The sequence below is a fragment of the Phyllobates terribilis genome, unplaced genomic scaffold, assembly GCF_046119375.1.
Source record: "Phyllobates terribilis strain yellow unplaced genomic scaffold, ASM4611937v1 Scaffold_8__6_contigs__length_399053987, whole genome shotgun sequence".
Taxonomy (NCBI): Eukaryota; Metazoa; Chordata; class Amphibia; order Anura; family Dendrobatidae; genus Phyllobates; species Phyllobates terribilis.
This window is the reverse complement of record NW_027362768.1, coordinates 339944786-339967189: the sequence shown is the minus strand read 5'-3', so window position 1 is coordinate 339967189 and position 22404 is coordinate 339944786. Positions and strand designations below refer to the sequence as shown.

The following is a 22404-nucleotide window of genomic DNA, read 5'->3' as shown; positions in this document are numbered from 1 at the left end:
GACTGTTGTTAGGAGCCATTATAGCGCCGTGTGACCTTCTTATTGGGGATTCTGTATTTCGACCCCTGCAGTCTACTATGATCAGTCATCATTACCTCTGAATATATCATTGCGTGGTGCACTGTTGAGTTTATGTTGTTCTTGATGCTTTTTACAGCGCCCCACCAGTTCTCCTGACAAGTCTGTTTTAGAAAACCCCATCAAACAAGAATTCTTTTCTTAGATCTTTTATTCTTCGTAATAATTTCTGAATAAATTGCCAACTGAGTGGGATCAGTTTGGGGAAGGGGTCCCTGCACAGTTTGATACTGTCCAATCGGTGCTACAGTACCAAAGTGTGCAGGGGCACGTCCCCAGCTTGTCACTCCCAGTTGTCTATTTCTTCATAACTTTCTATGAGGAATAACAGAGAAACGGTACAATGTAGAATTCTAAGAAAATCTGCTCTGGAATTGTTATTGCATGGAAAATACAAGTATTTACTAAAACAGAAATGTCGACAGGTCCTCGTTAATTACATCTAGGTCATAAGTAAAAAAAATAAATAAATCTACTTTTGCTATTACATGTGTGGGCAAGTCAAACTAGAAATGTGGGCCTTTGACCCTTTGGGGTGCATTCTAGAAACCTCGGCACTATGTTTCTACAGCTGGAATAGGCTCATGATTTTTTGTCGGAGCCAGTATTGCAGTTTTAGAATCTTCCATTTTTTCAAGTCCAAGGATATTTCCGGTGTTCCTTAAAGTCATCAATGAGTGCAAACCTACACCGATGCGCTAAACTCATCATCTCGACTTCCTACTCAGTCTCAATAATTCTCTGAAAATGAGTTATAGGTACTGGAACAATATGGGTTAACCTGCGCTGCCGTCGAATGATGATGAGAAGACAGGAATCAATATCCTTGGTTTATTGGTCAATGCGTTTCGAAGTTTCAAACTTCTTCATCAGGACAAAATTAGTTTGATTACCATGGTTTTGTCCTTATGAAAAAGTTTGAAACTTCGAAACGCGTTGACCAATAAATCACACGAATTAGTTCCTGTCTTCTCATCATCATTCGACTGCAGCGCAGGTTAACCCATATTGTTCCAGTACCTTTGATTCCTTCTTCGTGGGTCTACAGCACAACTCGATCAGGTGAGCACGATAGTACGTATTCTTTTCCAAACTATCTACCCAGATAAGACCTTATTACACTTTTTGTCCCTTCCAGGTTTGTTCCTTTATTCTGAAAATTAGTTGGCTGGGTTTCTCCTATGGCCGCCATACACAGCTGGTAAAATTGATTTTTTTTTTTGGAGGGGCTGTTTGATGCCTATTGTGGCTAGGGGATGGATTTGTTGGGCAATCTGATTGTATGGAAACCTATTTGCTATGGATATTTCGACCCCCTCATCAGTACTGATATGGCAGTGAAGGGTAGTAAGGATATCCCATAATACTAAAACTAGGATGGCAGCACATGAAGTCCCTTCAACCATGGCTACTGGCCCTTAGTGCGCTCTGTGTGCCGCCAAATAAGTACCTTCCTGAGTCACTGGACACAATGCTATAGGCACAAGAAGATACAGGGTGGGTCCATAGTAAGTGGTGGGTCTTGTATTTTGGATCTATGCAGCACAGTGGCTCAGTGGTTAGCACTGCAGCCTTGCAGCGCTGTAGTCCTGGGTTCAAATCCCACCTAGGACAACATCTGCAAGGAGTTAGTATGTTCTCCCCGTGTTTGTGTGGATTTCCTCTGGGTTCTCCGGTCTCCTCCCACACTCCAAAGACATACTGATAGGGAATGTAGATTGTGAGCCCCAATGGGGACAGTGATGATGATGTCTGTAATGCGATGTGGAATTAATGGTGCTATATAAGTGAGTAAAATAAAAAAATAAACAACACAAACCCATAATCTGGCCACAAGGGTCTAAACCGTGCATCGAGTGCAATCTGCATTGCTGCGGTACAGCTGCGATAAGCAACGCTGCTAATGTTTGCAGTGTATCGTGAGCTTACAATGTTTCCTTAATGTGCCGATAATTATATTTTCACAGCAGCGTGTTTAAGCTCTGGGTGACAGTCCTAGCAGAATAACAATAACTCTGCTTGTTTGCTTGCCTGTTTTTCCTGCTGAATATAATTGTGCGCTATGTAATAACTTGCTGACAGCGAGCATCTTCCCATTTGATTGTTGCGGATTCTCACTTGCCCAGATCTTGGGACTGTTTTGCAGAAAATCTATACAGCAGACAGGACTATACAGTGGCAGGGGTGTAACAACAATAGGGGCAGGGGTTGCAGTCGCAACTGGGCCCTTGAGCCTAAAGGACCATATGGCCCACATAAGAAGGTCAGAATTTTAAAGACCAGTGATAATTAGGGACCCTGTTGGACTGTTGTCTGATGGTTCAGGTAATTTATACAGTCACTGTTATATCAACTTACGGATATATATATATATATATATATATATATATATATATATATATACTGTATATATATATGTATATATGTGTGTGTAAGTTGACGCGCCCCCTGGGCCAGTGTTGTTTGGGGGATACCCGGAGCCGGATCAGATGGGGGTTGTAGTCTCCGAGTGGCGGTGACCCGGTCCGTGCCCAGGGTGTCAAGCTCAGTGTGTGGCAGTCCTTACAGATGTTATTAGTGTTCTTTGTGTCGACTACGCCACCCGTTGATTTGCGGTCAATACGGCCGCCGCTGCAGCAGGGTCCGCTGAGGCTGGTGGTATGTGTGCAGCTTCGGGTAGTATAACCCCCAACGGGAGGGGTATAGCCTCAGGGGGTCAGGTGTAGAGGATGGTGGTAGTGGTGGTGCAGTGTGGATGTTAAGAAGACTCCGAGCCGGGCTGTGCAGTTCAGGGTTTTTACTTTTCTTTTCTCCTTATACACCGCTCCTATTGGACAAACAATCAGTAGATTCGGCTTTCAGTACCATCTCTATGCTGATGACACCCAATTATACACCTCTGCTCCGGACATCACCCCTGCATTACTACAAAAGACCAGTGATTGTCTTTCTGCTGTGTCTAACATTATGTCCTCCCTCTACCTAAAACTGAATCTGTCAAAAACTGAACTACTCGTCTTTCCTCCCTCCATTAATCTACCTGTGCCCGATATTGCCATCTCCGTTTGTGGCTCAACCATTACTCCCCAGCTACAAGCCCGCTGTCTTGGGGTCATTTTTGATTCAGATCTTTCTTTCACTCCTCACATCAAATCACTCGCTCGTTCATGTCATCTACACCTCAAAAACATCTCAAGAATCAGGACTTTTCTCACCTTTGACTCGGCAAAAACTCTTACTGTCGCTCTTATTCATTCTCGTCTTGACTATTGCAACGCTCTACTAATCGGTCTCCCTCTTACTAAACTCTCCCCTCTCCAATCCGTCCTGAACGCAGCAGCCAGGATCATATTCCTCGCCAACCGCTACTCAGATGCCTCTTCCCTGTGCCAGTCATTGCATTGGTTGCCCATCCAATATAGAGTTCGTTTTAAACTTATCACGCTTACCCACAAAGCGCTCCATGCTTCAGTACCCCCCTACATCTCCTCCCTTGTCTCAGTCTACCACCCTACACGTGCCCTCCGTTCTGCAAATGACTTGAAACTAAAATCCTCCATAATCCGAACTTCCCACTCCCGTCTCCAAGATTTCTCGCGTGCTGCGCCAATTCTCTGGAATGCACTACCCAGGACAGTTCGATTAATTCCCAATACCCACAGTTTCAAGCGAACCCTAAAAACACATTTCTTTAGACTGGCGTATCACCTAAACACACTCTGTCCATCCCAGCTTTCCCCCATATTAAAATCTTCTTCAACTTCGGGTTCAAACCAACCATGCACATAAAAGCCTCTGTCAGGACTGCACACATACTGGCTGGCGACCAGTCCATGTATTATCATTTATCCTATTCAGTATATCAAGGCTGCATTATACAATATATGTACTTTTTACCTTCTGTGTCTCCCCCACTTCCTCATAGACTGTAAGCTCGCGAGCAGGGCCCTCACTCCGTTCGATATGAGATATGCTTATTCTGTATTGTCTGTATAAGTCCCCCCTAAAATTTGTAAAGTGCTGCGGAATACGTTGGCGCTATAAAAATAAACTTATTATTATTATTATTATTACTTACTGCTGTTCTTGTGGTCACTCTGGCCTTAAGTGACCGCCCGAGCCGTGCTGCGTCCACCAGGTCTTGGACTCGGCCAACCCCCAGGTGATTCTGGAGCGTGGTCCTGAGCTCCCTTTCTGACTTGTCCTTCTCTCTGGCCTTCCCCACCAGGGATCCACCTAAGTCCGGCTCCCTCGGGCCTCTTGTTGGTAAACCCTTGTCTCTGGGTTCCCCGACCCTATTCTTGGTTTGCCTTCCGGGTGGATTTAGTGGGTGGTCGTGGCAGATCCTGCCCACGACCTCCGGTCTCTGGCTAAGGTGTGCTGTAGCCTCCACCAGCTTGGGATCCGGTACCCTGTTGCCAACTCTTCACCCTCTGATCTAATTTTGGGTTCTTGGAGTTCCCTCTTCTCCCCCTTCTGGGTCCTTCTTTCTCCTCTCTCTCTCTGCTTCTCAGGCTCTCTCAGACTGACCAAACCTCTACAAAAGACTGACGTCTCACAGACTGACTGACTGACTGACCCTGATCTAAGATGGTTCCCACCTTATATACTCCCTCTATGTGTGAGCTCAGGTGACCAGCACCCAATGAGCTCCTAGCTTTACCCAGGCTGCTCCCCCTATCTGCCCCTACACTACTGGGATGTTCCACCCCCCTCCCACTCCAGCCAGGAACAGACACTGTCGTACCTGCACATTTCTCTAGTGGGAGTACCATCGGTCTGTTCCCCGGAAATGGGATGTGTGTAGTGCATGCAGCTAACTGAGCTCAGTTCCACACTCCATCCTTACCCGGGAGTGGAATATCACACCTCTGGCTTGAGGTGCAATACCCCTGTAGCAGCCGAATCCTCAGGGTGCTACATCCCCCCCTGGTAAATCACAGCACGTCCTCGGGCTGTAAGATAACAAAACATCAAAACATACAATTTTTTTTTTTTTTTCCATAAACATCAACATATAAAACATCATATATATTATCAGCTATCAAACTTTTCATATAAAACTTTTCATAAATAACATTCTTGTTCCTCCGGCCACGGTGCAACTTGTGACCGGGTAAGGTGCGACAGTCTCTCTTGGAAGAAAACAGTTTCCTATAAAACCGGTAGGGGGCGCCTTAAAAAGCGCAACTATATACAAGGGGAATATGGCCGCTCTCAGTCCTCGGCCAGGTATTAGGGAGGAATGACCGCTCTCAGTCCTCGGTCAGTGGGAATAGGGACACACGGGTTTCAGTTCAATTGGCTGGTCCCAACGGGGACTATATTTTAACTAGAACAGTTCTTATACCCTGACGGGTAACTATGTACAGTCTCTCTCTACCGTACTTCAACGACGGCGTCCTCCTGCTCTTTCTTTAGATTCTTCAGACCCGTCCGGGTCCTCTTGCTCCTCCTCACACCGCAGCTCCTCCTCCGTCAGGCGATGCACATGGAGGGCGTAGGGTCCTTTGGCACACTTGTGCCGGGTGAAGGTGACCTCGTCCCCTACATACAGGTCACGACCTCTGTGTCCCTCCGGCAGATGGCTTTCTACGTCTCTGCGGGTCATAAAGACGTCGCCGGGGGTATGATGGTCTCTAATGAAGCCCCACCCATGCTGCATGTTGAATTTTATCACAGTCCCGGTGGAAGGGGGACCATGAGCTGCACGGGGATTCCTCCTGGTCCGGCTCTTCTGCTCCGCGCTCCTTATCTGTGCTTGCTGTTCCCGGACCCGCCTCTCTCTCCGCTCCCTCTCGAAGACCTCGAGCTGCTGGCGGCAGCACTCTGCACTCTCCGCTGCGGCCGCCCGAGTCTCCTGAGTGAACCCCATGAGGTCTCCTCCGGTGGGGTCCCACTCAAACTGTGCCTCCTCCAGCGGGGGCGAGGTCCTCTTTACAGGCTTCGGAGCCGGAATCAGGGGCTCGCACATGGGCCTTGCTCTCTGGAGTTCCAGCTGAATATACTCCTGGGGCCATACAAAGGGCTGCCCATCCGGGCGGGCACGTATGCTGGGCGAACAGGTCTTCACCCAGGTGCGGCACTTTAGGTGTTGAGGGCGCGTTGATGGTAGCGGCGCCCGGGTTAACCAGGCCTTGCGACCAGGCCTGGGGCACCTGAAAGGCAAAGGGCACCGTAAGAACGGCGGCGCCCTGGGTTATTCGGCCCTGCGACCAGGCCGGTGGCTCCGCGGAGGTAGGGGGCGCTGTTGGTATTGCGGCGCCCGGAGGTACTAGGCCTTGCGACCAGGCCGATGGTATTTCCTGCTTTGCCGCGCTCGAGGTCGAGGCGTGTGACGTCACAGGGGTCGCGGCCGCGGTTTCCGGTTGAGGCCTAGTCGGCGGCGGTGACGATGCAGCGACGGGCACGGCAGGGGGAACTTCGGGCTCTGCGACGGGGAGCTGGGGCAGGTACACGGTTTCCCGGCTCGGGGTAGAGACGTCCCCTTTACCTGCCTCCGTCCGTTCGGCTCCCTTCTCGGCGCCGTCTCCGGCCTTGAGTCCTCCTGCACCATCCTCAGAGGCGGTCTGTCTCCTCGTCTCGGGTGGCGTGCTCCGCTGACTGGTTCCGGTCTGCTGGGCCATCTCTCGGCTCCACTCCGCCAACGTCTCTCGCTGCACCCGGGCCATCCTCCGTGCGAGGCCCTCCAGCGCAGTCTGTGCACACTCCCGGTCTCGGGGGAGCTGTGCCAGGACCTCCACTAAGCCTAGTGGGGTTGTTGCTTGCAGCAGGCTCCTGACCACTGGGTCGGTGCTGCCTGACTCTCCCTCCATCTCCGGGTAGGCTCTCTCTGGACTCCTCTCCAGACTTCTTGTCTCCGGGTGCGCTCTCTCCAGACTTCTCCAGGCGACACCCATCTTCGTTCTCTTGTTCTGTCTCCGCCCACATTGAGGGTGGTCCCGGGGCAACTTTGTGATTGTCAGTTCCAGGGGCAGTTCTCTCACGCTGATGGACACTTCCAGCATCACAGTCTCTGTTGGTGGGCGCGGTTTCCGCTTTTGGCGCCATTCTTCGACCTGGCCCACGATGGGAGGTGACCTCTTGCCACCCTCTGGCACGCCCATAATGGCGTCCGCTCTTCCAAGGCGGGAAATCTTTGGAAATGGCGGGAATCGTCTCCCAGTGGCGGGAAACTCCATGGATGGCGGGAAAAAGCTGCAAATGGCGGACAACCGGCGGGAAACGACCTGCGATGGGGCCCGATGGCGGGGACCCTCCGGAACCGGCGGGAGACTTCTTTTTAAGGTAACGGTGAACTTCTCTTCAGGCACGCAGTACCCGGTTGTTGCGGGCACGTTATCCTGCCGACTACGCCAAAGTTGACGCGCCCCCTGGGCCAGTGTTGTTTGGGGGATACCCGGAGCCGGATCAGATGGGGGTTGTAGTCTCCGAGTGGCGGTGACCCGGTCCGTGCCCAGGGTGTCAAGCTCAGTGTGTGGCAGTCCTTACAGATGTTATTAGTGTTCTTTGTGTCGACTACGCCACCCGTTGATTTGCGGTCAATACGGCCGCCGCTGCAGCAGGGTCCGCTGAGGCTGGTGGTATGTGTGCAGCTTCGGGTAGTATAACCCCCAACGGGAGGGGTATAGCCTCAGGGGGTCAGGTGTAGAGGATGGTGGTAGTGGTGGTGCAGTGTGGATGTTAAGAAGACTCCGAGCCGGGCTGTGCAGTTCAGGGTTTTTACTTACTGCTGTTCTTGTGGTCACTCTGGCCTTAAGTGACCGCCCGAGCCGTGCTGCGTCCACCAGGTCTTGGACTCGGCCAACCCCCAGGTGATTCTGGAGCGTGGTCCTGAGCTCCCTTTCTGACTTGTCCTTCTCTCTGGCCTTCCCCACCAGGGATCCACCTAAGTCCGGCTCCCTCGGGCCTCTTGTTGGTAAACCCTTGTCTCTGGGTTCCCCGACCCTATTCTTGGTTTGCCTTCCGGGTGGATTTAGTGGGTGGTCGTGGCAGATCCTGCCCACGACCTCCGGTCTCTGGCTAAGGTGTGCTGTAGCCTCCACCAGCTTGGGATCCGGTACCCTGTTGCCAACTCTTCACCCTCTGATCTAATTTTGGGTTCTTGGAGTTCCCTCTTCTCCCCCTTCTGGGTCCTTCTTTCTCCTCTCTCTCTGCTTCTCAGGCTCTCTCAGACTGACCAAACCTCTACAAAAGACTGACGTCTCACAGACTGACTGACTGACTGACCCTGATCTAAGATGGTTCCCACCTTATATACTCCCTCTATGTGTGAGCTCAGGTGACCAGCACCCAATGAGCTCCTAGCTTTACCCAGGCTGCTCCCCCTATCTGCCCCTACACTACTGGGATGTTCCACCCCCCTCCCACTCCAGCCAGGAACAGACACTGTCGTACCTGCACATTTCTCTAGTGGGAGTACCATCGGTCTGTTCCCCGGAAATGGGATGTGTGTAGTGCATGCAGCTAACTGAGCTCAGTTCCACACTCCATCCTTACCCGGGAGTGGAATATCACACCTCTGGCTTGAGGTGCAATACCCCTGTAGCAGCCGAATCCTCAGGGTGCTACAATATAATATATATAATATATGTATATAATATATATATATACAGTAATACCTTGACTTACAAGTTTAATTTGTTCTATGACCGAGCTCTTAAATCAGTTTGCCTTTATATCAAATTAAGTTTCCGCATAAAAATTAATTAAATGCTATTAATCCGTTCCAGTCCCCCAAAAACCACACCAATTTTTTTTGTTAGGTGTTTTTAAATAAGAAAAATTAACTAAAGTCAGCACTCCAAAGAGTCAGAATGTGCACATAATTGTGCACTATACTGTACCTTGCTGCACAGGCAAAATAACATACAGTACTGCCACAGAAAAAAATAGAAGCATAAATTAAAAAACAACCATTATCCTATGTACCGTTACATGTCAAATACATGCAGCACTCAGTGCTAAAAGTAGCGTCCACCCCAGGAAAATGATTCACAAGAGAAGGTCAAAAGTGCAACAGCAAAGACAGAGAGACTTGCATGGCAGGATAACCATGTAGTGTGTGTCCTAAGCTCGCTTGTAACTCAGATCTTGGCTCACATCATAAAAGATAAATCGACTGAGCAACAGCTTGTATTTCAGAAAATTTGTTAGTAGATGCACTCGTTTGTCAAGGTATTACTGTATGTATGTATATATGTATGTGTGTATATATATACAGTTAGGTCCATATATATTTGGACAGAGACAACATTTTTCTAATTTTGGTTCTAGACATTACCACAATGAATTTTAAACAAAACAATTCCGATGCAGTTGAAGTTCAGACTTTCAGCTTTCATTTGAGGATATCCACATTAAAATTGGATGAAGGGTTTAGGAGTTTCAGCTCCTTAACATGTGCCACCCTGTTTTTTAATGTCTAGAACCAAAATTCAAAAAATGTTGTCTCTGTCCAAATATATATGGACCTAACTGTATATATACTAGCTGTACTACCTGGCTTCGCCCGGCTTAATAACTGCTGTTAGCAAAATAGAATGTGTTAACAAAAATTTATTCTCCACTCAAAAACCACAAAACAAATAGATAGAAAGTTCATTGGCTCTTGAGGAAGCAGTTCTTGTTCTCTTGTCTGCAAGCCTCGCTTCCCTCTCCTCAGAAAGTTCATTGGCCCTTGAGGAAGCAGTTCTTGTTCTCTTGTCTGCAAACCTCGCTTCCCTCTCCTCAGAAAGTTTATTGGCTCTTGAGGAAGCAGCTCTTGTTTTCATGTCTGCAAGCCTCGCTTCCCTCTCCTCAGAAAGTTCGTTGGCACTTGAGGAAGCCGCTCTTGTTTTCATGTCTGCAAGCCTCGCTTCCCTCTCCTCAGAAAGTTCATTGGCCCTTGAGGAAGCAGCTGCTGTTCTCATGTGTGTCAGCCTTGTTTCTCGGTTTTCACATTTTTCATTGGACCGTAATGCAGCTTTTCTTTTAGCATCAGCTGACATTCGTGCCATGAAATTCCTTTTCTTATGAGGCATTATTGTGGTAAAAATAGTCTGTAACTGGCAGTTTCTATATCCTCTCACATAGAAGTAATGTGACTGACATCAGCCTTTCCACCAACACACCCTAACTGACATCTTATTACCTTACACAAGCTTTGATTAACCAATCACAGCTCAGATTAATTAACTGTAGCAAAATAGAAGCTGAGCTGTGATTGGTTGCTATTGGCAGCCTGATAAATCTTTGTGAGATGAGTTTTGTGTGTGCTGAGGGTGGTATATGTGTTCAAGCACGTGGTAGTGTGTGGCGCATTTTGTGTGTGTGTTCATATCCCCGTGTGTGGTGAGTATGAGTATCCCATGTCGGGGCCCCACCTTAGCAACTGTACGGTATATACTCTTTGGCGCCATCGCTCTCATTCTTTAATTCTCCCTTGTTCACATGTGGCAGCTGTCAATTTGCCTCCAACACTTTTCCTTTCACTTTTTCCCCATTATGTAGATAGGGGCAAAATTGTTTGGTGAATTGGAACGTGCGGGGTTAAAATTTCGCCTCACAACATACCCTATGACGCTCTCGGGGTCCAGATGTGTGACTGCGCGCACGCACACACACACACACACACACACACACACACACACACACACACACACACACATACACACACACACATTCAGCTTTATATACAGTGGTGGCCAAAAGTATTGGCTCCCCTGCAATTCTGTCAGATAATACTCAGTTTCTTCCTGAAAATGATTGCAATCACAAATTCTTCATTTAATTTGCTTGCAAGGAAAAAACACAAAAAGAATTGTCCTAAAGCCAAATTGGATAAAATTCCACACCAAACCTAAAAAAGGGGGTGGACAAAAGTATTGGCACTGTTTGAAAAATCATGTGATGCTTCTCTAATTCGTGTAATTAACAGCACCTGTAACTTACCTGTGGCACCTAACAGGTGTTGGCAATAACTAAATCACACTTGCAGCCAGTTAACATGGATTAAAGTTTACTCAACCTCTGTCCTGTGTCCTTGTGTGTACCACATTGAGCATGGAGAAAAGAAAGAAGACCAAAGAACTGTCTGAGGACTTGAGAAACCAAATTGTGAGGAAGCATGAGCAATCTCAAGGCTACAAGTCCATCTCCAAAGACCTGAATGTTCCTGTGTCTTCCGTGCGCAGTGTCATCAAGAAGTTTAAAGCCCATGGCACTGTGGCTAACCTCCCTAGATGTGGACGGAAAAGAAAAATTGACGAGAGATTTCAACGCAAGATTGTGCGGATGGTGGATAAAGAACCTTGACTAACATCCAAACAAGTTCAAGCTGCCCTGCAGTCTGAGGGTAGAACCGTGTCAACCCGTACTATCTGTCGATGTCTGAATAAAAAGGGACTGTATGGTAGGATACCCAGGAAGAACCCACTTCTTACCCAGAGACATAAAAAAGCCAGGCTGGAGTTTGCCAAAACTTACCTGAGAAAGCCTAAAACGTTTTGGAAGAATGTTCTCTGGTCAGCTGAGACAAAAGTAGAGCTTTTGGGAAAAAGCATCAACATAGAGTGTACAGGAAAAAAAAGGAGGCATTCAAAGAAAAGAACACGGTCCCTACAGTCAAACATGGCGGAGGTTCCCTGATGTTTTGGGGTTGCTTTGCTGCCTCTGGCACTGGACTGCTTGACCGTGTGCATGGCATTATGAAATCTGAAGACTACCAACAAATTTTGCAACATAATGTAGGGCCCAGTGTGAGAAAGCTGGGTCTCCCTCAGAGGTCATGGGTCTTCCAGCAGGACAATGACCCAAAACACACTTCCAAAAGCACTATAAAATGGTTTGAGAGAAAGCACTGGAGACTTCTAAGGTGGCCAGCAATGAGTCCAGACCTGAGTCCCATAGAACACCTGTGGAGAGATCTCAAAAAGGCAGTTTGGAGAAGGCACCCTTCAAATATCAGGGACCTGGAGCAGTTTGCCAAAGAAGAATGGTCTACAATTCCAGCAGAGCATTGTAAGAAACTCATTGATGGTTACCGGAAGCGGTTGTTCGCAGTTATTTTGGCTAAAGGTTGTGCAACCAAGTATTAGGCTGAGGGTGCCAATACTTTTGTCTGGCCCATTTTTGGAGTTTTGTGTGAACTGATCAATGATTTGATTTTTGCTTCATTCTCTTTTGTGTTTTTTTTCTTGCAAGCAAATTAAATGAAGATAATAATACCAAAGAATTTGTGATTGCAATCATTTTCAGGAAGAAACTGAGTATTATCTGACAGAATTGCAGGGGTGCCAATACTTTTGGCCACCACTGTATTCGATATATATATATATATACTACATGGTTGCCCGATTCTGACGCATCGGGTATTCTAGAATATGTATGCTGCCGACCAGGCGCAATCAGCGGAGCGTTGTTTAAATTTGCCGCCAAATCGCTGATTGGTCGCAGCCGGCAACCGCGAACAATCAGCAAAATGATGTTTAAATTTGGCGGCAATATCGGTGATTGGTCACGAGTGGCGGCCGGGACCAATCAGTGAACCGTGTTAGTGAGGACTGGAGAGCGTGTTTAAAGTTGGCGATAAAATCGCTGATTAGTCGCGACCGATCAGCAAAACGGTGTTTAAATTTGGCGGCAATATCGCTGATTGGTCGCAGCTGGCGGTTGCGACCAATCAGCAGAGCGGTGTTTCAATTTGGTGCCAATAATGCAGATTGGTCGCGTCCGGCGGCCGGGAACAATCAGCAGAGCGTTGTTTAAATTTGGCGCCAATCTCGCTGATTGGTCGCGGCCGGCCACAGCGACCGCGACCAATCAGCGTCGTATTAGTGAGGACCGGGGAGCGGCGCTGCTTGTGCGGCTACTTGCGCTGCGAGAAGCCGGGAGATGAGCGGCTACTCGCAGCAGAAGCATCCCGACCGGCGGCGCCACTCCCCGGTCCTCCGTTCACACTTGCCCTCCGGAGATCAGTGGGCCAAGCCACTGATCTCCCGACTTTAGCCGCATGGAGGTGAGCGGCGCCGCCTGTCGGGGTACTTGTGCTGCCAGCAGAGGGGAGATGAGCGCCTCGCACCGCTCATCTCCCCGCTGCATCGCCGCTGACCTCCGTCCCGCAGATGAGCCGCTAACGGCCGCCATCTTTTTCTGAAATCCCGTTTCGTTGATTGGCCGCGGCCGGACCAATCAGCGACGCGGGATTTCCTGGACAGAAAGACAGACAAGACAGACAGACAGACAGACGGGATAAGACGATTATATATATAGATATATAATTTTTTTTTATTTAGTTTTTTATTCCTTTTTTTTTAAATTTAGTTTTCCCCCTGTAAATCAATAGTACAAGTACAAATAAGAAACTCTGTAATATATATTATCAGAGAAATCTCCTTCTTTCTTCTCCTGGACTGATCATTTATTCTCAATTAGTGGGTAAAATGTGTAAATACAGACTTTCCCATTACTGAGATAGGAGATGCCAGTTGGTGCTCATAAAGTTCTATGGAGAGATGTAACCGTGCTTGTGTCTTCTGCCTCTAGCTCCTCCCTCCTCCATAGAATTTTAAAAGCACCAACTGTCATTTCCTAGTTCAGTAATGGGAAAATCTGTCTTCACTGAAGACAAATTATACCTGAAATGAGAGTGAAAGATCAGTCCAGGAGGAGAAAGAAGCTGTTTTCTCTGATAAGATATATTACAATGTTTCTTATTTTCATGTGTACTATTGATTTATGAAGCAAAAATGAAAATACTGGTTATTTTTTGGTCTCGAGGATGGTAGGCAATCTACATTATGGAGGTGCCGTACCGGTCCGTGCATTTATGTGAGTGCTGCATTACACCAGACGGTTGAACAGAGCCATAGTACGACTGTGTGCATGACGTCTTATGGTTAACACTTGTCTACACTCCTGTACGGACATCTCATCTCACGCTGGGGGGGATGGGGAAGCAAAATGGCTTAAAAAAAGAAATGTCATCTGCTGTGGATGAAGACCCCCTTTTTTATGTGTCATCAGGTAAATTTAGTGCAAATTCTTGACCTGCAAATTCAGCAAAAAAATTTTGAAGTATTTTTTTTTTCTTTCTTTTAAAAATAGAAAGATTTAGTTTTTTCCTTTTTTTTCGACTAAGGAAGTTTGTATCGATTGCTGGAGAAAGTAACGGCGGCCCCCTCCTCTGGCACACACACTTTTGTCTGCTCCAGCTGCCATCTCTGGGGTCTCGGGTCCGGTTGCCTGGTTACCAGAGTTTCCTCAAGGCGGCTTCTGAATAGCGAATGCTTGCAAGTTTGTGATGTCTGCAGACAGATTTCTCTGCTCCCGTGTACTGACTGCTTGCTGAACAATCACCTGACAATAAACACCTGCAATGTACATACAGTATCATCCATTATCAGTGCCAACTTCTGCAGATACAGTAGCCGGCATGACTGGCACGGTGAGGTAAATGGTACCGTTACCATAGGATACCGTTACCCTCCACCTCGCAGCATTTACACCGGCAGATTTCTGCCTACTGCTTCATTATATAAGTCAATAAGTGGATGTTTAAAAGCCTAGAGCACCCCATATATGTTAAACAGATGGTTCGGCCTATCATTCCGCCAGCAGCCATCTTGCCCTACGCTGTCATACACAGGAGACCGTGGCGGACACAGACAGAAAAAGGCCTCTGAGCAAGAAGAGCATATGGGCCCTTTGTAGTCTAATAATGTGTCTGTGACAGAAGTCGCTACAGCTTTGGAGGCGGAAGAGGGCCCCCTTACCTCTTGAGCCTTATGTCCGCCCCTGACAGGAGCCCTCGCTCTTACAACCGCTCTTGTGTTCTCTATGAGAAAACTGGTGCTTTCTCCTCTGGCAGCGGCCTATCTTCAGGATGGCGAAAGGATCTTCAGTCCAAAATCTGATATACCAGATCCGTCTCTCTCCCCAATTTATCTATTAAGGGCCCCCATACACTTTAAAATGTCAGCCAAACCCGTCAATATTGGCAGGTTCGACCGACGTATGTCTAATGTGTATGAGATCTTAATCAAAGCGTTTGGGTGTAAACTAGAAGAGTATCAATGCACAAACAATGGAGGGGCCCATTTACAAGTTTGCTATAGGGCCCAACTCATCACTGCCCAGCCATCTTGCTGTGCTGGTCATATTGTCACTCCACACTTCCCTTCCCAAGCACAATACCACCGGACCCCTGACAGTACTGCCTATCACACTGCCCTTACCTCCCCCGGCACAATACCTCTGGACCCTCCGACAGTGCTGCCTATCATGCCGATACTCCCTCCCCTAGCACAATTACCACCAGATCCTCCGACAGTGCTGCCTATCACTCTGTCCCTACCTCCCCCAGCACAACTGTACCCTCCGAAAGTGCTGCCTATCATGCCAGCCCTCCCTCCCCCAACACGATACCACCGGACCCTCTGCCAATGCTGCCTACTCTGACAGCACCTGCTGCGGCCAGCACAGCACAAGGCCCAGTTTTAAACAGCAGGGTTGAGGTAGGGTTCGGTCAGAGGACCCTGCAGCCCACATGCACTCTTTCGCCTGCCTAGTACCCCCTGCGATCACTGCTACAGCTATAGTTCCACCTATGGGCTGAACGATCAGTAATACACTCACCAGTCCCCGGACAGTTTGCATACTTCATATTGTGCTGGAGATGATTTTTTAGGCCACATAAAAGATGCAGTCGCACTTGATCTCGGTCAACTGATTGTTGCCATGTTTACACAGGCTAATGAGGCTGGAGTTTCAAAAGTGATATTCTTCCCTTTTCTTGGTGGTCCAAAGGTGTAAAAGTGTTTGCATAGGAAGATATTCTGCTATTAATGATGATTTATAGGTTGCGTTCAGCTGGGGAAGGAGAGTTTTGCTAATTCCACGCCTGATCGCTGCCATATTTACGTGGGACGAATAGTAGACAAGTGTTCTTCTGAACGTATGTTTTTGCCATGGTCAATTATCAGCCTAGATTAAAGACACTTTACTGTTGGCCACTTGTCTTCTTTACTCTAAGAGCGGTAAGAGCACACCATGTTTGTTCAGATAGATGTGGGCCTCTAAGGCCAGTAGACCATTGTACCTGCCAGGTATTGCTGATGCTGATAGCACCACCTAGTCATTAAGGCCATAGATTGTTGGCTTGATGCTTCAGTCATCTTAGTATTTGGGGAAGTTGGGTAGGAGATGAGAATTCAGGTTAAAAACTTGTTTCTTTCCTTACCTTCAAGAAATGGGATTGAAAGGGCTTCACCAACCAACCCTAGGAGAATGGTCCATGTTTGTCATTGGCTGCGCCCAGACATCTGCAGTTAGATTTGGAGTATTGTGAATCGGTTTCGGTAGTTGAGTTAGTTTACGTGTATTAATGTGCAGAGTATCGATGATCTACTCTTATGTGGTTGGACTATTATTGGAAATTACCCCTGCAAGTATTGTTTTCTTAATGAGAACTACAAAAAATGTAGACACCAAAAAGCACCAAAACTTTTAGGTTATCTTTGTTTTCTGTGATTCATTTTTTTCCCACTTTTTTAGTTTCACTAAATGCTAAAAAAAATCAAGGAGGTTCCCTGTATTAGTAATAATATGGTGTATTGCTGTTGCGACCTATCTTCTGGCGGGATACCTGGACTGTTCTGCAGCAGCTCCACCATAGGGGAACTAAAGCATTGCAATGTGCCCCTTAAAATTAATGCATGGATATGCTGGGTCCTCCAGAGAATTAAGGTCTGTTTACATGGGCCAACCGGTGACATTATATGACCTCCGATTGATAAGTGGTTGTTTATTAACCTGTTTACACGGGCAGACCATGGTAAAGGATACGCACAGAGCGATCTGTAATGGATCGTTTCGTGCATGTAGACTGCCATTGTTCTCAGCGTCACATGTCCCGTTTACACGGAACGATGTGCTGCCGAGAATGATTATCTTTTGTACTGTACAAAAGATCATGTCACCCGATATGAGTGTTGTGCTCATTCATCGGGTTATCGGCAACCTGTTTACAATGAAAAACTATTGTGAAATGAGCGTAATTGCAGTTTTACAGTTGACTCGCTTTTGACCCATTGACACTGGCTGATAATCAGAAATGAGTATTCCTTGCAACGCTTGTTTCCTGATTATTAGTCTGCCTAAACAGGCTGCCAATCACTCGATGAATGAGCTTCTTGTTTGCTTGCTTAAAAATCATCATTCTCGACAGTACATTATTCAGGATGTGCTGCCAAGAACAATGATATTCTATGCTCATTGAACAGTCAAGTAATCGATTGCATTGAACTGCAGTCGACCTGTCCATCCACGTTATTTATCTACTACCGATCGGCTTACATGTAGCCGATCGGCTGTTGTTTAAGGGCTGCCATCAAGCTATCGAAATCCAGCTTTTGTAGCTACTTTCTACTCCAACCAATTAAAGGGTTGTTCTCACCATTAAAAATTATCAATTGGTCAAAGATGATGGGATACTTTGTAGATTGGTGAAGAATAGTGATGAGTGAGCATGTATTGTTAACCCTTCTGGTGAGCATGCTCAGGTGCTCGCCGAGTATTTGCGGCGTGTTCGAATGTTATGTTTGAGTCCTGACTCAAACATAACATTCGAGCACACCGAAGATACTTGGAAAACACCCGTGCATGCTCGTAAATCTCGAGTAATGAGAATGCTCGCTCATCACTAGTGAAGATCCAACTTCTGCGACCCCCTCTGATCCTGATAACTGTGCTCGGAGATGTCCCATTTTAATGGAGTGCTTGGCAAGAATGGATAGAGCGGTGGTGTGTGTGTGAACACCACTCCATTCTGGTGGAGCATTAAAGCCACCTCCCCGCTTCTCTGGATCATTGGGGGGCCTCCAATGGGTCAGACCCTTCTGAATCCTTTAATGGAATTTATGCATGAAGTTTCCCTCCTTATTAAGTTTTACTGCCAGAATAGAGTGCGAAAATTATTTTTTTTTGTAAACCAGAAAAGACCATTAAATCAGAATTACATACAATATCCAAAAATGATTACAATGTGTAAAAAAACAACAACAACATTTTATTTATTAGAGATCACTATGTATAAATACTGTAATTTCTATCAATACAGCATTAATACAACATCCAAATAAAACAATAATATCTAGGGTTTTTCACTTTTTTTTTTTGCAAAATCTTTTAAAGTTAACAAAAATATCTAAAGGGAAAAAAAAAAAAAGTTTGAAGTGACAGAGTGCGGCAGCTGCCTGCCACCGCTCGGTGATTACTCCGGGGCCTACAGGGTCCTTTTACTATGTTTGTGAACAGGAGGAAAGAAAAAAAAAAAATCTTCCATGGTAAAAGAAATGAGAGCAGCTTGAGAATATGGGTCATTCCTTCCTTTCTTTGGTTCTCGGGGTGAAAGGGGTAATGAATTTTATATTTTCTGTCGGGTACACACTAAATCTGACATCACTTTGTACAAAAGCTCACTTGGACCCCGGATTGCTAATTGAAATTCGCAGCGAGATGAAGTTTTGCTATTCAGCCCAGCTGCCTTTTGTTTTAAATCTCTCCAATGAATGATCTTCAACAATGCCCTCCTCAATTCTCCAAGTCAATGCAACTCGAGTAAGCCAGAAGGAACAAAGAAATCTCTCTTGCCTATGCCTGGATGTGTAGTAGCAGTTCGCCCCCCACCCTCCCCTCTACTGAAGAATGGCAAAAAGAATATATAGAATTAAATCTAAGTTGTATTTTATTTTAACATTTTGTTTCTTCTTGATTAGGTAACTATTATGGGACACCGAAACCTCCGATCCAGCCCGTTGATGGGAAAGTGACTTCCGGTGATGCATTGCAAAACCTTTTTTCCGGCGCTAAGCAGTCGACCCCTAAACGGACAAAATCTTACAATGATATGCAAAATGCTGGCATAGTGCATACCGAAAATTACGAATACGACGATGAGGCTCCTGAAATGAACAGTAGTTTTACAGGTACGGTCATAAGTTTGTGAAGACTTGTATGAAAAGCTGGAAAGAAAATTACAAAAAGGGAAGATTATTCCATTACTGAAACTACATCTCCATTTTGGTTGACCACATTGGGTATCCCCAAGGGTTAATGATCTACTGAAACCACATCTCCATCTTGGTTGACCACATTTGGTATCCCAAAGGGTTAATGATCTACTGAAACCACATCTTCATTTTGGTTGACTACATTGGGTATCACAAAGGGTTAATAATCTACTGAAACCACATCTCCATTTTGGTTGCCCCCATTGGATATACCAAAGTTCTTCGGATACGTTTTACATCTGAGATGATCTCCTTAGTGAAGTCTATGCTTCTAGTGATCATTGGTAACTGGGGATACACTGTGATCGAGCTTTGACCCTCTTTGGTCATTAATAGTCATGGACCCCTTAAAATGATACAATTAGGTTGATAAATTGCATTATTACAGATAATGGAGGCAGACCAACTCCACTCTTTTTTGCAGCTGGATTCTGTTCAGAAAGTTGTCTGTGCTTATTACAAACTTTACCGGGGGGCACAGATGGGGTAAAAATATCCAAGTCTTGTGGATCCAGCGCAGGCCACTCTGGTGGTCTGTGCTATGACCAAAAGCGATAATGTCACCATTTCTCTGTCCAAGGGAGTGTTGAGGGATTGTGATTGGCTGCAGCAGATAGGTGACCACAAAGGCCTATCATCAGAGATGCATTTGATTGTGCACCTTTGTAGTCTCCTGCCTGTTGCAGCCACTCACAAGCCTCAGTGGCAATGGCATAACTTGAAACTTGGGGACCTGAATACAAAATGTCCAATGTGACCCCAACTATCACAGGCCTTTAATAATATCGGTCATCTTATATGAACCAAAGTGGCCCCCCAAAGCTCCGGGGTGCAACTGCAACCTCTGCTTAACGGTCCTGTGATGTCATCACTTCCAATGATGTTACAGACCACAGGAGTGGCTGTGCTGGATCCAGATTTTGTTATTTTTATCACATACAAACCCCCGGTAAAGTTATAATTAAGCCTAAACAACCTCAAAAGGACCAATAGGGGCTGTGGGACCTACGTTCTCCAACAGGAATCCAGTGGTGGAAGATATGGATTAATTTCTGTTGGCAAGCGGGTATTTGGCAATGTCTGGTAACGTTCATCCCCGATCATTGACCCGTGTAAAGATAGCTCATTTTTCACCTGAGCAGATAGTTTTTGTGGGCCTTAAAATATTTGTCTGCAGTACATTTCCTTGCGCAAACAGAGGATGTGCTACCAACAATGCACAATGTGTAGGGGAACCGAACAACCATATTAACAGTTGTTCGTCCCTATAAGACTTGCTTTGGTCTGTGTAAAGGGACTTTAAACGTGCGGCAATTGATTGGTTGGATCATCGACTGGCGCTCGTAAGGACCATAAACCTGCCAGTGTAAACACACTTCTAGAATACTTTTAAGAAGTCCTGCAATTGATTAGTTTCAAAGCCTGAAGCTCTGTCCATCTTACTTGGGGATCACATACATAACTAGTCTGATATTCTTACACTGACATGCCAGGATGAGTTGCGTTTGTTTTGTCTTTGACGCTGTGCACTTTTGCTGCTTGTATGCGAGTCACCATTTCTGTCTTACTTGCATAACACATTTACACATTAGTAACACAATTAAAGTAAGTGGAGGGGGATCCCGAACTTATGACGTTTGTCTTATCTTTGCCCACCAACCTTTCACAAGTCCCAATAAAGGAATCATTTAGGCTATTGTGAGACCTCAGTAGAGAGCAGCAATAGACTGTCCGACAACACGGCCATTATCTATAGCAAACAAAAGAGCAGTCGTCTTCTTATTGTTCCATGGAAACTATGAAGTGAGACTCTGCCCCGGAGAATAATACGGTGAAAATATGGGCAGAGAACAAAGCGGCTTCGATTATATACTGCATGCAACATATGTACAACTATGGCTACAGTTCTATAAAACTTTTGAAACATCATATAGACTTGTCAAAAGTGTTGGTACAAATACCAGCCGAGTGCTGTGTCCCTTTGGGTCAGCCTTATTCAGTGTATGGATCTATGGAATATATATGAGTCCAATACAGACTCGGACTGGCCCACAGGAGAGCAGGAGAATCCTCCGGTGGGCCCCTCTTATATGAGCAGTACTTGGCACAATATACTTGAATCACTTTGTACAGACAAAGGCAGCATCTTATTCATTTAACAATCTACCCAGTTCATTGTTATATAAATTTGTGAATGAGAATAAATTCATATTTGCAAGTATCTGAAAAGTGAGGCCCTCGAGTTGGTTACTTGTGGGCCCTTGGCACCCCAATCCAACACGGAATCCATACTGAAACAAAGCTGATCACAGGGCTTAACCAAGCTCTTCTGTTACTTCTTGTTCGCAATCGGTGGGATCTTTGCACTGGGAATACCACTCATCAAAACTTTTCACACTTCACTGTGACTTGTCAAAAGTTTTATAAAACAATAGACGCTAAAGGAATTGTTCTGGGAGTTGATAGACCCAATCCTCCGGTTGTGCACAACTTTTTTTCATTTAGATGTTCCAGCTTGGGTGTATGTTAGATTCTTGCGATCAATTAATGCATGAGTCCTCGGGTACTGACATCGTATACATGGGCAGGTTCAATGTGTCACTGATCGCCAGAACGGGACTCTCTTATCCCTGTTATGCTTGACCACTTTGCTTTTTCCTAGCAGCTCCATAGTGAATAATGGCGATGCGCTCAAGCGTGCACATTGCTGCTTCATTTTGTAACGGGAATAAAAATTCCCCATTCTGTTGATTTAGCATCTAAATGACGGATAAGTGATAGTTTGTTTTAGCCACAATACCCCTTTAAAAAGTAATAATAATAATCTTTTTATTTATATAGCGCCAACAATTCACACAATTTACAGACATTATGGGCACTGTCCCCATTTTGGGGCTCACAATCTACATTCCCTATCAGTATGTCTTTGGAGTATGGGAGGAAACCGGAGAACCCGGAGGAAACACACACAAACACGGGGAGAACATACAAACTCCTTGCAGATGTTGTCCTTGGTGGGATTTGTCCCCAGGACCCCAGCGCTGCAAGTGCTAACCACTGAGCCACCGTGCTGCCCTACAGTATAATGTATACAGTATAATGGGCCTCACAAAGTCCTCCATATAGAATAATGGGCCCCACATAGTCCTCCATACAGAATACAGAATAATGACCCCACATAGCCCTCCATATAGAATAATGGGCCCCACATAGTCCTCCACACAGAATAATGGGCCCCATATAGTCCTCCATACAGTATAATGGCCCCCACATAGTC

The 22404-nt window shown here is 46.1% G+C and overlaps 1 protein-coding gene across 13 annotated transcripts in view; it reads left to right on the top strand.

Annotated features, from left to right (window-relative positions):
- MAGI1 (membrane associated guanylate kinase, WW and PDZ domain containing 1) overlaps window positions 1-22404 on the top strand; it is a 504160-nt gene that overhangs the window by 366008 nt on the left and 115748 nt on the right. For all 13 annotated transcript variants that reach the window (XM_073644690.1, XM_073644692.1, XM_073644696.1 and 10 more), the window contains exon 4: window positions 18834-19043. In XM_073644690.1, the coding sequence (XP_073500791.1) occupies window positions 18834-19043 (210 nt within the window). The remainder of the gene's footprint in view (window positions 1-18833; window positions 19044-22404) is intronic.